Source organism: Cyphomyrmex costatus, unplaced genomic scaffold (genome assembly GCF_001594065.2).
Source record: "Cyphomyrmex costatus isolate MS0001 unplaced genomic scaffold, Ccosl1.0 scaffold70, whole genome shotgun sequence".
NCBI classification, from domain to species: Eukaryota; Metazoa; Arthropoda; class Insecta; order Hymenoptera; family Formicidae; genus Cyphomyrmex; species Cyphomyrmex costatus.
Genome location: NW_017280267.1, coordinates 1,861,833 through 1,879,456, shown reverse-complemented (window position 1 = coordinate 1,879,456; position 17,624 = coordinate 1,861,833). Strand labels below are relative to the sequence as shown.

Here is a 17,624-nt window from a genome sequence, read left to right as displayed (position 1 = left end):
ATAAACCGTTCTTGAAATAGCATCTCTGTCATATTCTCAGTGTTGACTCTTCGGTTTCGCTCTGATTGTATACAGTTACAAAAACGTTGAAAATAGTGTTATTTATTTATTTATGAATAAATGTCACGTTTATAAAACATACATTTTCATAACAAAAAACATTAAACAAAATACAAAAATATAATTTTCATAACATTAGTCTATACGCAAGCCAACTTATTTATCATTTATCTCTTGAAAATGATCTCAAATATATTAAATATAATTGTGGGTACTTCCAGTTTTGTATACACTTGCTACATTTTATGCAGACTGACATATTTCTTGTCAAGTTATGAAGATAATGAAAATTTACACACAGTATTAGGTATGTCTTTATTAAATAACTTCAAATTTTAAGTAATTTCCTATCAATAGTATATACAAATAAAAAGAAAGATTTACATACAAAAATCTTTCTGTTCTTATATTTTTTGCATACGTACATATGTATTTTTTGGATTAAAAATAATGTTTATGATAAAAGTTTTTCTAAGAAGAGTTTCTGAAAAGAGCGTTTCCTTAAACTTGCAATATGTATATAAACAACTGGATTGTTTTCAGATGACAATGTAGACAAATCTACTTTATGGTCTCTGCTAACAGATATGTTACTCATTACAATATTTATCTTTCAACACTCTATCATGACTAATGAACTTGCTAAACATACCTTCTGTAAGTTAAACATTAACTGTCTTAATAGGAGTATTTACAATGTCTGTAGCTCAGCAAGTCTCCACCTTTTAATTAATAAATGGCAGCAGACTCCAACTGTAACAATCTGGAGGTTTGACACTTCCAATAAAGCAATCTGGATGACATTTTCTATCCTCCATATATTTGCTTGGAGTGTTATTTACAGTGGATGCATTATGATGGACATTGCTGAGCTTTGTGGACTCAAGCAGATATGGTACAAAGTGTCTAACAAAGATGGTCTACTGGATACAAAATCTAAAGAGTTATGTAGATACATGAGACATATGAGGCATCCTAGTTTTACAGGATTTTTTATTATTTTGTGGATTTATCCCATTATGAGGTAAAATTTCATGAAATTTAATTTAATTTCTTTGCATCTGTTTCTTTTAAACTAAGTAACATTAATTTATAATCCATGCTAAATAATTTTGAGTATCTTTATAGAGTATATTTTATGTGATATCTACAGATTGAGAGAAAATTTAATATTTTAAGCAAATTCTGAATTGTGTAAAAACGAGTATAGAAAATAAAAGAGTTAAAATAACTGTGATAAATATAATTTTTTTTTACAGTGCAGATCGTGTAATATTGGGCACCATATTGACATTATACATGACATTATTATGGACAATAGATTCCGAAGACTATAATTATCACGTTAGATATTTCAGACAGAAACAAATAGAGTTGTCTTAATTAAACTTACATTTTGTATCATCTCGATTTTTCATGTCTCTAACATTTCTCTCTTAATTTACATTAATTTTGTATCACGTTTATGTAACAAATTAATATAAAATAAATATATTGTACATATTAATGTAAGGTAAATGCTTACTTTTAACCCCCCATCTCCCAATATTGACGAAATTAGGCTTACTTAAGCGTTTTGGTATGAAACGAAAGAATCTCAGAAAAAACGTTTATTTACTCCGCGAACCGAAAACGGTAGCCAATCATTATTATATAACTTTTACGGATAAACAGCAAGTTGATTGGCTACATATCTCTCGGTCCGAGAAATTATCGAAGCTGTAAAGTCGATTCAAAGAATCGATTGTACAAGTATCGAATCGGAATCGTTCATCATCACTATTTACAGCGAAGCATTCCATCACATAATCTGTAATCGACATCATCGTGCGATGTATCCAATGGCGGTATTTTGCTAGTAAAAGTAAATTTTCGTACAGCTTTTCGGAGACGGATATAAATGTTGATTTCAGAGTTGCGTGGAGACACGGCGCCGGAGTAACGGCACGTTGTCGTCATTATTCTCATCGTTGGCGATGCTGATCATGTAACGATATCCGACACACACACACACACGCACGCACGCACACACACACACACACACACGTCGCCAAGCCCACCTAAATTAAAAGTTAAGATATATCCGCCGATGTTATGTTTGGACATCCCATTTTAACGAAGCAGAAAATGAGCCGCCGTTAATTAATCACCAGTATCACCACGTTGCTGTGATAGTCTGCGATCTGCCGAGAGATGGGTTTCTCCACAAGTCTGCAGGGACAGGCGTCGCACGAGGCTCTTCTAGTCCGTCAGGATGCCGAGATCAAGCTGCTGGAGACGATGCGAAGGTGTCTCACGACAAAGGTCAAGTCCGACCGAGAATACGCATCTACTATTTCCTCCCTCACCATCCAGGGAAAGAAGTTTGAGCGCAACGAGGATCTTATTGGCAGCCTTATAGCACAGGTAGTTGAATCAGTCAAAGCTGTTTAGTAGAGAATGTAATTTATGAAAAATTCTTCAATACAACTGGTTTGTACATTTAGATCTTTTAAGGAACCAAAAGTAAATCAATCGTATTGAAGAATTTTACAACAGTTGCAAAGCTGTTTTAATTCCTCGTGAATTTATATACTAAGTATGTGTAGTTCTTTAAACTATATTCTAAAACAATTTTTTGGTCTTGAAAGTAAACTACTAAACTATCGCAGAATATTATGACTTAAATTGACTAGCATTTAGTAATGTTATTCTCTTCAAATGTTATAACTCTGTTGTTCAAGACTAACAAATAAGAATGCATTTTGCTTAAGGTAGAAATTGTAAGATTTATATGAAAAAGATCTTGTTTGTCTGAATATGATCTTCTTTGCTTATTTGAACAGGTAATTGTGTCAAGTTTTTACTACTAAAACTCTCTTGGCAAAATATCTTTGAATTTTGTTGTCTTGAAATTTTGTTTCCTGAATATGAATGATTACTGAAACTGACATATTTCATATGATCATTTACATAATAACGAAGTAACAAATTGGTTTTTGTTGACAATTTATTGTCAAAATATATTATATATTACGTTGGAAGGAAAGTTCTGTGGTATTTTATTAGTTTAAAATACTATATTTTACATTTAAAAAATTAGTGATTATGCCATTTGATAGAGCAAAATTTCAGCTTTGAGAATCTAATTTTTTAATTGTGGTATGATAATTTTTTACGGAGTTATAAGCAATTAAAATCAAACTATTTTCCTTTACTCGCGAATAACTCACAAACAAAAAATCATAAATATTATAACTTTAAGCTTTCACGTTACAGTTGAAAATTTTCATAAATTCTTTTTTGGTACATGACAGATCTACAAAGAAAAAAAGTTTCTCTTTTTTTCAGTTTATAGTTTTCTATATGTAAAAATTATCAAATTCACATAAACTGAAAAATTATAAAAAAATCCATTTAAAAGTAGAGATTCCAAACTGCAAAACCTTTTTTTTTTAAGATATTATATATATAGTTTTGAGCTAATGACAACCGCAGAACTTTTCCTTCAAACCAATATAAATTTTGCTACTAGAATGCTTAATACATTTGTTGTTAATGTTCATAATATTTTGCTTGAATTTGCTGACAAATATCTAGAATAATATGAATATTTTGTTTAAAGTAGATATCATTTAAAAAAAAAATACATTTATTTTTTGCAGAGTTGGAAAGATATAATGGACTCTATTGATCAAACAGCAAAATTAATTAAGCAGCAGGCAGATTCTATTGAAAATGTTGTAGATCAATTGAGTACATTGTACTCGGAAAGAAGGAGGGCCAGGAAGCTCTACCAAGAGGAACAAAATTGGCTGAATAATCAGTTTCAGCAGGTAAAGACGATAATATATGTTATGATATTAAAGGATAATATTATTGTAAGTAGTAAAAAAATTAGATGAATACTGATGTGATTATTATTAAAATTTTTTTTTAATTTATCCATTTGAAGCTGACGGATGATGTAACTAGGAAGAAAATGGAGTATCAGAAGAATTTGGAGATGTACAAATTAATGAGGTCACGATTTGAAGAATATTATGTTAAGTGTAAGTGCTTTATAAATTGGGTTGTTCAGAAAGTTTTATGATATTTATTAGCTCAAAATTATATACAGAATATACACATTTGTTGCGAAATGTTCGACTATTTGACATGAAATCTCCGTGAGATTTCAAGCTTCAAAACCCTTTGTTAAATTTAAATTTTGTTCATTTTTATGAAAATTTTATTACAATTTTGAGCTAATACCGCAGATTTTTTGAACAATTAAATAAAAATAATTTTAAATCATCAAATCTGTTATAATCATGCAAGAAGAAAGTGGTACAGTAATGTAATTTGTTTAGCTGGTAGAGGAGGCCGCAAATTAGACGAAGTGAGAGAAAAGTATCAGAAGGCGTGCAGAAAGCTTCATCTAACACACAATGAATATGTACTATTACTAGGTGCTGTGACTGAATGTGAACACGATTTAAGAACCTGTTATTTACCAAGTTTACTTCATCGGCAACAAGCCATTCACCAAGAATTCATAACTTCATGGTGAGTTTTATTCTTTTATTATACAGGGTGCCTCACCTAACTCGAGACCATCTGAAATATCTCTCGCTTGGTTTTTATATCTTTACCTTAATATACTTTTATGTGCAAAATAATTGGAGAAATCATATTATGTAAAAAAAAAATTATACAGTTCTATTTGAAAAAATGGAGTGGACCTTCATATCTTTTTAGCACTTCCACAGAAGAAAAACTTAACCGAAATACGTCTTCCTGGAGACCACTCTACTTTCTTCTAAAACATTTTTTCCTATCATAAACCAAACGAGATATTGTATTTCAGACGATTGGACATTCTGTATATATAGCCTTATATAATATCAAATAATACACTCCTGGCAAAATTCTAACTTTCTTTTCTCACTTTTTATCCTTGAAAAAATCTTAATATTTAATCTTGATTTTTCTATTTGTATGCAACTAGAAATGGAGAAGGTAAAAGTTTTATTATACAAATTAATAGTTATTATTTTACATGTACAAAATATTTAAATATCCGTTTCTTTTAGGAAAGGAATACTTCAGGATATTGTAAAATATACAGATTTTACAACAGAAAAATTCCTGGAGATTCATATAAAAGTGCTGAAGGCAGTCGATAGTATTAAGCCTATCGAGGAGTATAGAGACTTTATTGGAAAACATAAGTACATATGTAACATTATAATTATTTGTATACTTAAAAAATATTTATTTTAATACGAATATTGCAAATTATAATGTTAATATAGAACTAGACCAGCCTCTCCGATTAGATTTACATTTGATGAGAACCTTGTAGATGACACTTCAGGAAAATTGTTGCCAAATAAGCTGACTGTTGATAACTTGACTATAGATTGGTTGAGAAGTCGCCTCACGGAACTTGAAGGTTCTCTCAAAACTACGCAACAAAATCGACAGAGCTCACAGTTCCCGCAAGAAAATAATAGCGATTCTAGGTATAAATTTTTTATTTTATTTTATTGATATATATTCAGCACAGAATATTTATAATAAATATTATTAAAATATAGACTAAATATTTTATGTAATATTTATAATAAATATAAATAAATATTTTTAATAAATTTTTTTACTTGGATTACAATATTTCATTAAGTATATCTACTATTTCATCATAGTATTTATTATGAAATAATAAGTATTTCTTAATATTTGTAATAAATGTTTATGATTTGTGCAATCTAAGATCACAAATACATTTTAAAAATATTTAAAATAATATTTTGTAAATATTTTATAAAAATATTGTATGCTGTCTGGATAGTTACTAGGCATTAGTGCTAATGTTTTATTACAATCAAGTTCGATATTTGCTGATGAATAAACTTTTAAATGATGTGTATTCTGCAATAGGATCTCAGTTTTGGATTATTCTCGTGAAAGGGAAGAACTGAGATTACGTTGCCAGGAAAAAAAATTACAAAGACAAGTAGATGTCATTAGAGGTGCTCTCAATGAATTAGGCTGTGAAGAGTTACCTTCGGGTTGCGATCTTTCTATGGAAAGTTCTTTCACTGATTCACCTGCAATTAATAAAGTAAGTAGAATCTAAAAAATAATTTCTTCCTTTTTTACTAACAAAAAACTAAACATTTTGTTAATTATAATAGATTTAATATTAAATTCATGTAATTCTCTTGATGTAAGGCAGCAATAAATCTTTTGGCTTCAAAAAATGCTTTTTTTCATGTTTTTTTTTCTGGGTAAGATATATAAGCTACAAGGATCAAATTTTTTTTTTAATGAAAGTACGTATTTTTTACCACTAATTATACTCCTTTTTGCTAGGCCTTGCATGGCATGCAATATTTCAATACTCGAAATATCTCTGACCTGGTTAATCTGAAACAAAAAATTTGAAGAGTCTTAAAGTATGTTAAAATTTGTAGTCCCTATCGAATTTATTTTTTCGATTCTTCTTTATTTCGATTTCTTTATTTTTTACCTTTTTTCTTTTTAAGAAAATTGAAATTTTTATCGAAAATCGATTCTTTGAGTTTGAAAGTCCACCATTTTGTTAAAAATAAAAAATGTTTTAATCGCTTTCGATAGGGACAATTTTTAATATACTTTAAGACTCATTTTTAATTTTTTTGGAGACATTTCTGGTGCCATGAAATGCTGTGCAATACCTTGGAAGAAGGGGCCTATAGTGACATAAAATAAAAAATTGTGATTAGTAGTAAAAAATATATTCGTATACAAGTGACGGTATGCCCTTTTCGCCGGAGTCAGATTCGAGAAAGCATGAAACACCAAATTGTTTATAAACAAAACATATCTTTATTCCAAACACAATTACAACAGGTATAGGATTTATCTACCACTAGGTATTGGTGCGAGTTGATTGTACAAATAATAGATTGCTGAAATTATATACAGGCTGGTATGTGCATGCGGTCGCAAGCAAACGGTGTATAATATATACAAGTGGGTATAAATCGGACGGATGATTCGCCCGGAATTTAATGACGAGGAGGAGCGTATCATCACACAATTCTCAATCTTTGTAGCTTATGTATACATATATCTTTTTTAGAAAAAAAAACTTAAAAAGCATACTTGATGATACTATGAGACTTATGTCCCCTTAAGAACCAAGAAATAGATTTTTATAAAGGATGTTCCTAGAAATAGATTTTTATAATCAAACCTCAGTATCCACAAATTAGAAAAAATTACTTTGTAACTGTGACAATAATGTATCAAAATATGTTGATTACTCTTTCATTTAATACTAAGTTGCCTAGAATTATAAGTTAATTAGATCTAGCCCTTTACAGAGAAATACAGTCGCAGACAACGGTCTGTTCACACTAAGGAGAAATCAACGGTTCATGACAATATTAAAATTACCCTTTAAGTCCTTGCCGACAATTAACGACTCGAAAAACGGAATAATTAGGGCAAATAGTGAAGGGCCTACAGATAAAGCAGATAAAAATAGCCCCCCGGTTGTATGTGTTACATTTTACTCGTGTGATATCTGAGTTCTGTATTTCTTGCGCTCAGTCGATAAGATGTTTGATATATCTTGTGTTGTACTATGTAAAACTCATATACAACACATCTGCCCCAGCTTTTGTACTGTAATAAATTCTTTTATTATTATACTGTCACGCAGGACATATGCAGTATCTAGTTTTCTATATTGATATTTTTTATATTGATATTTTCTATATTGATATTTTTTATTACAAAAATTAGTGCAAGGTTCGCAAACAACTTTGTCTTGCTACTATATTTTATGTACAGAATTATGATTTATCATATAATTAGAAAATGTTGCATGAATGATGAGCGTATCATCTAGAATACATTTTGTTAATACTGAATTATGTTGTTATCCATGCTAAGCATGAAAATTCCATGCATGAGAATAAACATTTTTACATTAATATTTATGTACATTTGTACAGAAATAAGTTATATAAGACCATATGTGTACAGTATACAAGGTGTTTCAGAAATGAGTGGCTAAATCTTGGCATCATATCCTGCTCTTTCTAAGGATGAAAAAAATATCATATAACCATTTTTTGATATGGAAACTTTCTTTTGAGATATAAAAGCTTTTTGTTTATCTCAAAAGTTTATATGTATGTTTATATGTATACTATATATCACACGTAGAATTGCGAGAACTATTACTTTTTCTTTTAATAAATGTTGTGGTAGAGCTAATCATTCTGTTATTGAAGGCAACTTATGTGTTGTAATAATCAGCCTCTATTTAAATTTTTTAATACCTATCTATGTAAAATTTCGAGGTAAACAAAGAGCGTTCATATCTCAAAATAGTTTCCAAACTTATGTTTATAAAATCTTTTTTCATGCTTAGGGAGAGTAGAATACGATACCAAAGTTTGACCATCTATTTCTGAAGTACTCTGTATATGGCAGTAATTGAAATTGCAAAATATTATATTTTGTCCCCAATATATCGCTTGTTTGTTATAACAACGCAACTCAAAATTGTCATTTTTAATTGCTTGCAAAAAGAATGGAAATATAAAGGAAAAATAAAAACAACATACTTTCAATAAACATATTTTTAGGTACCATTACGTGGAATCTCGCATTTAATTAATAATCAAAAAAGTAACGGAAATGGCGGTCCTCTTATGGAGGAAGAATGGTTTCATGGGGTACTACCGAGAGAAGAAGTTGTAAGATTACTCGTAAATGAAGGGGATTTTTTAGTACGTGAAACAATGAGAAACGATGAGTGTCAAATAGTTTTATCTGTTTGCTGGGATGGGCACAAGCATTTTATCGTACAAATTACCCAAGAGGTAAGAACAAAATTCAAAGATTATACTAATGCTAAAATATATATAAATTTGTATAATAATTAAAAATATTTCTATAATAAATAAATATTAAATAATAATAATTAAAATTAGAAAGTTCAAATGTAATGGCTCAAAATTATTATTATTTGAAGGAATGGGATTATATTAATATACGTTATGGCAGGGACATTACAGATTCGAAGGACCGGCATTTCCATCCATTCAAGAATTAATCAGGCATCAATGGCTGTCTAGCTTGCCAGTAACTAGTCGGTCTGGTGCTATTCTTAAGACGCCAATTTTGCGCGAGCGATGGGAGCTTAATAACGATGATGTCATCCTTTTGGAGAAAATAGGTCGAGTGAGTTGACTACTGACAATAACTTTCCTGTATGTTATATATTGGTATGGGGAGAAAGGCTTTTTATATATAAAATATTTGTAATTTATATAACAGGATATAAAATATATATAATTTATGTAAAAGAGAGAGAGAGAGAGAGAGAGAGAGAGAGAGAGAGAGAGAGAGAGAGAGAGAGGACCTTTATTTTACAATATGTCGTTAAAAATGAACGAAATTTACATTTAAGAAAAGGATTTTAAAGCTTGAAATGTTTACTTTTAAAAGATTACTATATTTTTTTAGTTTCTCTGTGTGAAAAAAAATTCGGTAATTTTTCCATATTAAACACTACGAGCTGAAAAATTTTCTTTTCATTTTGTGAATCCTTTACATGCTCAAAAAAAAATTGCGAAAATTTTCAACTTTCATTATGAAAGCTTGAAGCTTTCTTTATAAAATCGTGTTTTAGAAATGTTCCTACAATTTTTTATTCCTGAGTTATTCGCGAGTTAAGTAAAGGAGCATTCTAATTTTATTATAACTCCATTAAAAATCATCATACCATAATTTAAAAGAACATATTCTAAAACTTGAAACTTTGCTTTATCGAATGATGTAATTGTAATGAAAATTTCGCAACAAATAGATTGGAGAAGATTCTTTTCACATATATGTAAAAGAACTTTTCTTTCAACTTAATATATACTGTGATATATATGATGTCGTCAATGTGATCATAGGGAAATTTTGGAGACGTTTACAAGGCACAACTGAAGACTTGTAAGACTGAGGTGGCTGTGAAAACATGCAAGGTAACGTTACCGGACGAGCAAAAACGCAAATTTCTACAAGAGGGGAGAATATTGAAACAATATGATCACCCGAACATAGTTAAACTCATCGGTATCTGCGTTCAAAAGCAACCGATCATGATCGTGATGGAACTGGTACCTGGTAAGCCATAGATCTCATTACGTTGCGTTATGCTAATATTATAACAGATATCATTAACATCTCTAACCTTATGCTATCGCATTAAAATACGAAATTGAAAATCTACTAATGTATACATTATACGATAGTCTACACGTTAATCGCTAATTCTAGGTGGTTCGTTGCTTACATATTTACGGAAGAATGCTAGTACAATAACACAACGGGAGCAACTGCGTATGTGTAAAGATGCTGCGGCTGGTATGAGTTACTTGGAATCTAAGTATTGCATCCATAGAGATTTAGCTGCTCGCAACTGCCTCGTAGGTAAGGGTCTCTTTCACCAATCTTCTTTTTTCCTCTAGGCCATATAGACTCATATGGGCGAATCACAGGGCCTTGAATTTTAATAGTTCCAAGGATCCTGTGAGTATCCCCTACAGGGAGAATAGAGGTCTCACTTTTTTTTACAATAAACTAAATTTTAAGACGGGAAGGAGTAGAGGAAGACACTAAAAGAAATGATTTAAAAATGGTTAAAATTGATCCTGAATAAACATCTTTAAAACCTATGCAGTTGTCATTTTAAAAGTCTGTACCTTTGTAGCAAAAAGTTCATTTACTCAGGAAAGCTTGCAAAACGTTTCAAAATTAATTAAGTACGTTATTTAAACTCTGCAAAAAACTCATTTTGTTTTTAATGAATGTTGATAGATTTCGTAATTAATAGTGTGTTTATATTTAATACATATTATTGTAGGGTTCAGTATGCGATGCACTTGTTGGCCGATTTTTAATTTGGTTTTTCAAGCTTTCCTAAGTATATAAATAAGCTTGTTTTCTATGAATATATACTTTTAAAATGACAACTGCATAGGTTTTAATTAAAAGGTTCATTCTTCAAGGATCAATTTTGACCGTTTTTAGATCATTTCTTTTAAACTTAATAATAAGTTAAGCAATATAATAAAATATATTATATATTTTATTGCCTCAGGATATGAATGCATAGTCAAAATTTCTGATTTTGGAATGTCGAGAGAAGAAGAAGAATACATAGTTTCAGACGGTATGAAACAAATTCCCATTAAATGGACCGCACCAGAAGCTCTAAATTTTGGTAAATAAATTTATATCGTCAAAAGTTTTTATCATCTTGATAACGTTAAATATTTTATTGTTACCACTGATATATTACGTCGTATCTCTCAGGTAAATATACATCGCTCTGTGATGTTTGGAGTTATGGAATTTTGACATGGGAAATATTCTCCAAAGGCGGCAATCCATACAGTGGTATGTCTAATTCACAGGCACGCGAGAAGATAGATGCAGGTAAAAAAAAAAGAATAACAGATACCGATGGAATTAACTATGGAGAATATAAGTCAACAATATTTAAATTAAGAGCTTATGTTATACGAGATGTGTGTACTAAGTATGCTGATTTTAAGGAGAGATTCCTCACACAAATTCAAAACAAACTTTATATATTCAAAACAGCTTAATTTCAAAGATATAGAGTGTTATAGTTGAATGAAAAATTCGTTTTTTTTTTTACAAAAGTTTCGACAATCACTCGAATTATTTTGATGAATTTTTCTAAATGTACTTAAAGTTTCATTAAAATAACTCGAATAGTTTTCGAAATTTTTGGAAAAAACAAAATTTTTCATTCAAAACTTTGACACTCTGTACCTTTGAAATTAAACCGTTTCAGACATGATTATATGAAGTTTCCATCGTTCCGTAAAGTTTTTGAAATCTTTTAGCATACTTAGTATACACCTTGTATCTGTAAACATTTGTTTTACGATTATTGTATTCTGTTAATTTATTTGACACATTGATTGCGTCAGGATATAGAATGCCAGCTCCAGATGGAACACCTGAAGAGATCTATCGATTAATGCTGCGATGCTGGGATTACGAACCAGAAAAACGGCCACATTTCGATCAAATATTCACTGTGGTCGAGACACTGACACAAGCATATTTATAAGTATTATATTACGACTATTTTATGGTCAATACGTTTAAATTGGTCATGAAAATCCTCATGATAACAATAATAATTATATATAGTGTACACATATACATATACATATGTAGGTTGCTTTGAAAATTTCTGCAAGATTAGCATTAAGCGTTGTGTTACTTGAAAATCGTACGATTAATGCTGAATGGTACACAACAATTTACGAGTTCCGAAGAACCACCCGACCGGTGCGGACGCGTTTCGGATCGGGTGCTTTTTTGTATATTTTTGAAAGTGTTGCCGACTTTAACTGCGCGTTGATACCCACATCGATGTGTGTCCGGTATTCGTATTCGATTAATGGCACTGAATCCCAAGAACTGGGAAATTATACGGCCAGAACGAATTCAAACGAATAGATTCTATGTTCAAACGAGTAATCTTACATGCTCTTAATCAAGCAAACGAAGTTACTCTACCAAGTAATCCTCAAGCGGACGAGTTTATTCTACCAAATTGAATTGAAAATATATGGGGAGCAGGCGGATTCGAACCCGGATCCGCAGATCACGAGTCCGTCGCCTAACGTGCGGAGCCACACGACTCCCCGATGTGTGTCCGTGGATGGCTCAACTCGGTCATCCGTTCTGACGCGCGTTAATGCGGCGTGACGACGTCGTAGACGCAGGCGCCCGGTGTTCGTTCGGGTCACGCCATTTTCGCGGGCATTGCATCACCCTCTTTGTTTTCACAATTCGTTTTGTATACGTATTATATCTTTTGGTACGACTGGCCACGAAAATCCGTTTACTACGGAACCTGGGCCATTCAAATTTAGAAGAAGAAGAAGAAGAAGAAGACAACAATTTGCCTGTCGATATTGAAATTTATTTGAAAAAATTCATCAAAATCGTCCAAGAGATCGCGCATCATCTTGCATCAAGACAATGCATTGTCATACAATGCAGAGGAGACAACCAGAGACAACTCAGTTTTTGACCACTGCCCATGTACAATTAATGACTCATCTGCTTTATAATCCTAATCTGGGCACCTCATGACTTTGTTTCCATGCATCAAGGATAAAATACGTGGTTCGAAGTTTAATATGCCAGTTTAATATGCGGCAGTGATGAAGGCGTTCGAAAATCTGATGTATGAGATGCTTTTAGAAAGATGTTCAAAATGCTTCGACGACTGGTTTTATCAAATGGAAAAGTGTATTCATAACGAAGTATAGTATATTTTGAGAAATAATAAAACCTTTTGAGTAATAATAAAGCCAGAAATTAATTATACGTTTGTATATGATTTTGCGGAAACTTTTGGAGCAACTTACGTACATAGCTTATTATACATAGCTTCGAAAAAATATGAAATGCTCACAACCAAACCGTATTTTATCTCAAATACAATGTATCAAGGAAGAATATGATTAGCATAATTTTTGTTTGATTCGTAAAGAGATATTTTAGGTCCAATTTTTTCTATTTCTGTTTAACTTGTAATTATATATAGGTTTAGTTTGATGTTTCATCCAATGGGCTTCGTCTATGATGATGTCATGAATAAAGCTCATTGGGTTAAGTTTAATCACAAATTGACAAGATAATAAAAAAGTAGACCTTAATATATTAGATTCTGGAGGAGAAACCCGTTTGCATACAACTTAATTGCCTACATGCATTGTTGCGAATAAATATACCCAGATAGTCAACATGCAAAAGTCAGCTGAACAGACTGATTTTCATGAACAACATTCCTGTACCCGTTCTAAAAACACAAATTGCATTACACACAATATTTTTGTTTACAAATCGATTGTCTACAAGCTCTTTTGCGCACAAATAAAAATTTCAGAGACAGTCACATTTGCACACAAATATTACTGCGTACAGATTGACTGTCTACAAGGGATCCACTGATGATGGGACCTACAGTTTAATGTTGGACCCAAATGGAGCTGGTGATCAAAGATCTCTTATCATCAGGTGGAACCATTTCCAGCTCTTTTGAAAAATTGTGTGTGTGAGGACAGGTGGGATTGAACTCGAATCTATAGATTGTGAGTCAGTCGCACTGAGCGGTAAGCCTCGACGCCTCATACAATATACTAACAATAATAAATATTATGCATAATGTATCAAAAGCAAAATCATAGCATTGCTGCTGGTAATAAACATTCATTCATATTTTTGTCTTTAATAATGCACTTTATTCGTCTTTCTCCTTATCACATTAATAACTTTTAATTGAGAAATGACACTGAGGAATTGGATATTAAAATGCATTTTGATGAAAACAATATGAGTGAATGTTTATTACTATCAGCAACATACGTTAGAGCTTTGTTTTTGATACGTTCTACCTTGCGTAGGGGTCTGTTTAACTTTCTCAATTTTCATTATTTTTTGTATATTGTTTCACTTATTTAGTAAGGCGAAGATTTAATAAATATGTTCAACATATACCCTTCCTTGCGCAGGAATTTGTCTAATCATTTCGATATTTATTACTTTTAGTGTATTGTAAACTCATCTATTTAGTAAGATAAAGATTTAATACATTACATGTAGTAACAATTACAAATCAACATTTTTATCAATCATTATCAAATTTCTTAGTGAAGCTCGTATTCCAAAATTATTAGTTAAGTTTATATGGGTGCGCAAAAGTGCTTAAAAGAGAGAGCAATCGATCTTTATAAATAATAATATTATGTATGCGATGCAATTTGTACGCAATAGTGTCGTGTGCCCTTTTTCTTTAATTTTATATTTGTGCGCAATAAAATATAGGAAATCGAGCTGTAGACAATAATTTTTGTAGGAAAATGGTTTTGCAAGTTATCAATTTGTAAGCAGACGGGGCCTTCCTAATTCTGATTAAATGAAGTAAATTTGAACACTTTCGCAGGCGATAATTTTATTTTTTTTATTTACTGTAAAATAGAAGTAAAATAAACTTAAATTCAGTTGATTGCTGCGCAGGGTTCTATTAAAATAAGAAATTAATAACATATTAAAATAAGAAAAAAATCTATAAAATTGTTTTAATATATTGTGTTTAATTATAACTGTTTGAAATTGAAGGAATTTACTTGTTACAAATCCAAACAGAAGGAATGTTAAATTTGAATATGAGGAATGTTAAAATTAAAAAGTTTTTAATTTATTATATACATATTTACATTTTTTAACAAACATTTTTAACACTTAATATGTTTAATCAAACGTTTAAACATAAAAATAAAATAAAATAAATATTTTTATATAAAAAATGTAGACTTTTATATACAAGGTGTCTCACACTACCGCATTTTTTTAAAAATAACGTATTTTTGAGATAATTTTATAATGAGAATCTTTTTACAAAAAGACATAATCAATTACAGTTACTAAAAAGACAATTACATAATACATTAGTGATTGTGAATGTGTTAATTACCGATAAGATAAAGAAAATTTAATTATTACATAAAAATTTTAAATATTTTAAAACAAATAAGATGAAAAATGATACAAAAATAAGAAATCGGTAGATGACCTACGAAAACATAATATGTGCAGAAAACGACAAAAAAGAAAAATTATTTTTAATTATTCTTTGTCATTTTCCTTGATATGCTGTCTTTGTGCGTGCGTGCGTGTCATCAGTATAAAACATATGTATACGTCATTGTGAAATCGTGTCAGTGTGAATGCCATCGCTTATATTTTTTATTCGTAATATTTAATTATGAGAGGAATCCGATAGTGCACATCGCTAATTAATCAATTTAAAATAAAATATTTTTATTAATTAAGTGAAAAATTGTTATTAGACACCGGCTAATTTGAGTGGATGTGTGCTAATGGATACCTCTCTTAAATTATTGTTTTATAAATTATTATATTTCTCCGTCCGTGCATACAATTCAATTTCCCTATAGGTGCATAATATTATTTAATATTCAATAATATTAAATTGGAGAAAGCCAATTTTACATATATGTAAAAGAACCTTTCTCCAACTCACAATTTGTTTATGATACAATTAAGAATTTGTTTTTGTAATTGCGGTATAATAATTTTTAATGGAGTTATGAGCAATCAAAATCAGAATACTCCTTTACTCAACTTGCGAATAACTGACTTTGACAACCGACTTTGACTGTACTTTTGTTTTCAATTTTTCGGAAGTCCTTCACTCGTCTGCGCGCGGGGATGCGGAGAACGTTTTACGTGCACCTTTTGTGTATAGATAATTTAATACATATGTTTGTCTTTTTATTACGTATATAATTATAACATAGTATGTAGACTTTATTTATTCAATTTTACCGTCGCTATGTATTTTCTTTAATATTTTGTAATGTTTCTCGGATGTATATATAATGATCATACATAAATTGTATAGACGCGTATTGAGACGTATCTTATATTTATTATAAATTTATTATAAATTTTTCATTAAAATTAAAAGTATACAGTGAAAATATACTTATAATTTTCAATATGAAAAATTTCCGGCATGTTCAAGAGGGTTCTACAGGGTATTTCAGACTCGATACATCATCTGTTAATGATAGATTCCTAAAATCATTTTGAGGCAAAAATTCCAATATCAAAATATCTAGGCTATAATAATTTGAATGACAGGAATCAAAATGACAAGAATTTGCGTGAGATAATGTAGTAGTGCGCAATGTGTGAGTAAATCTATTTTCTGTGGCTACAGTAGTGTATACTTTTAAGAACTTAAAGTGAGATAGACATATATATATATATATATATATATGTTTGATATTCGTCGAAAGCGAGAAAGAGAATTCTAGTGCAAGAACAGAAAATAGACCAAATGATACAGAAACCGTATGTGTTAAGTATTACTGAATCAGTAAAACAGACAACTTTAGGATCCTCTTTGGGAGAATTTGACGAAATTATTGACAATTTACAGATTCAAATTAACTTTACAAAATTGAAAACTCTTTTGTGTTTAAAGTACATACATACAAGAATAAATCGTGGGATACTATTTTCTTAAACTTAAGAAAAAATTTATTTTCATGTGTATTTTAAATATATAAGAGGATTTTCAATTCTGTAAAGTTAATTAGAAGAAAATCTAAATCTCTGTAATGCCAGTAAATTTTGTCATTCCAACATCCCGTTAAAAATATATAGGAAGGTATGTAAAGGTATATATAGAAGGTATTTAAACAATATATTTGCATTATCTCGTATTGTATATCCATTTAATTAATATTTGCGTGGAATCTTGTTAAATAAAAACACGCGAAATGTCACGGAAAAAAACTAATATCGTTGATTTTATGTCTTTAAAGGATACTTTAAGTCTTATATATAAGTCATTAAGAGAGAAAAAGTATAATTAAGAATCTTATAGTATATAATATTTTAATTATAAGAGCTCTTTTCTTCGATGAAAGAGAAAAGAGAAAGAGAAACAAATTCTTATA

At 30.2% G+C, this 17,624-nt stretch overlaps 2 protein-coding genes across 3 annotated transcripts; both read left to right on the top strand.

The window, feature by feature from the left end:
- The first annotated feature begins 240 nt into the window (after positions 1-240).
- LOC108780470 (nurim homolog) lies at positions 241-1,443 on the top strand. The gene is made up of 3 exons (XM_018548190.1): positions 241-367; positions 604-1,084; positions 1,320-1,443. The coding sequence occupies exons 1-3, from the start codon at positions 241-243 to the stop codon at positions 1,441-1,443; spliced, it is 732 nt and encodes a 243-aa protein (XP_018403692.1).
- A 750-nt stretch (positions 1,444-2,193) lies between these two features.
- On the top strand, positions 2,194-12,266 carry FER (tyrosine-protein kinase Fer). Of its 2 annotated transcripts, XM_018548114.1 has the most exons (15): positions 2,194-2,466; positions 3,705-3,875; positions 3,995-4,091; positions 4,392-4,587; positions 5,115-5,252; positions 5,337-5,546; positions 5,965-6,148; positions 7,395-7,568; positions 8,670-8,906; positions 9,091-9,267; positions 9,990-10,203; positions 10,357-10,509; positions 11,180-11,302; positions 11,395-11,517; positions 12,042-12,266. In XM_018548114.1, exons 1-15 carry the CDS (start codon positions 2,254-2,256, stop codon positions 12,182-12,184), a joined length of 2,553 nt encoding a protein of 850 aa, XP_018403616.1. In that variant the 5' UTR covers positions 2,194-2,253; the 3' UTR covers positions 12,185-12,266. The 2 variants fall into 2 exon arrangements, with proteins under 2 accessions (XP_018403616.1, XP_018403617.1); XM_018548115.1 differs by lacking the exons at positions 2,194-2,466; positions 3,705-3,875; positions 3,995-4,091 and adding an exon at positions 5,030-5,040 and having other exon boundaries at positions 4,554-4,587.
- The last annotated feature ends 5,358 nt before the right edge of the window (positions 12,267-17,624 follow it).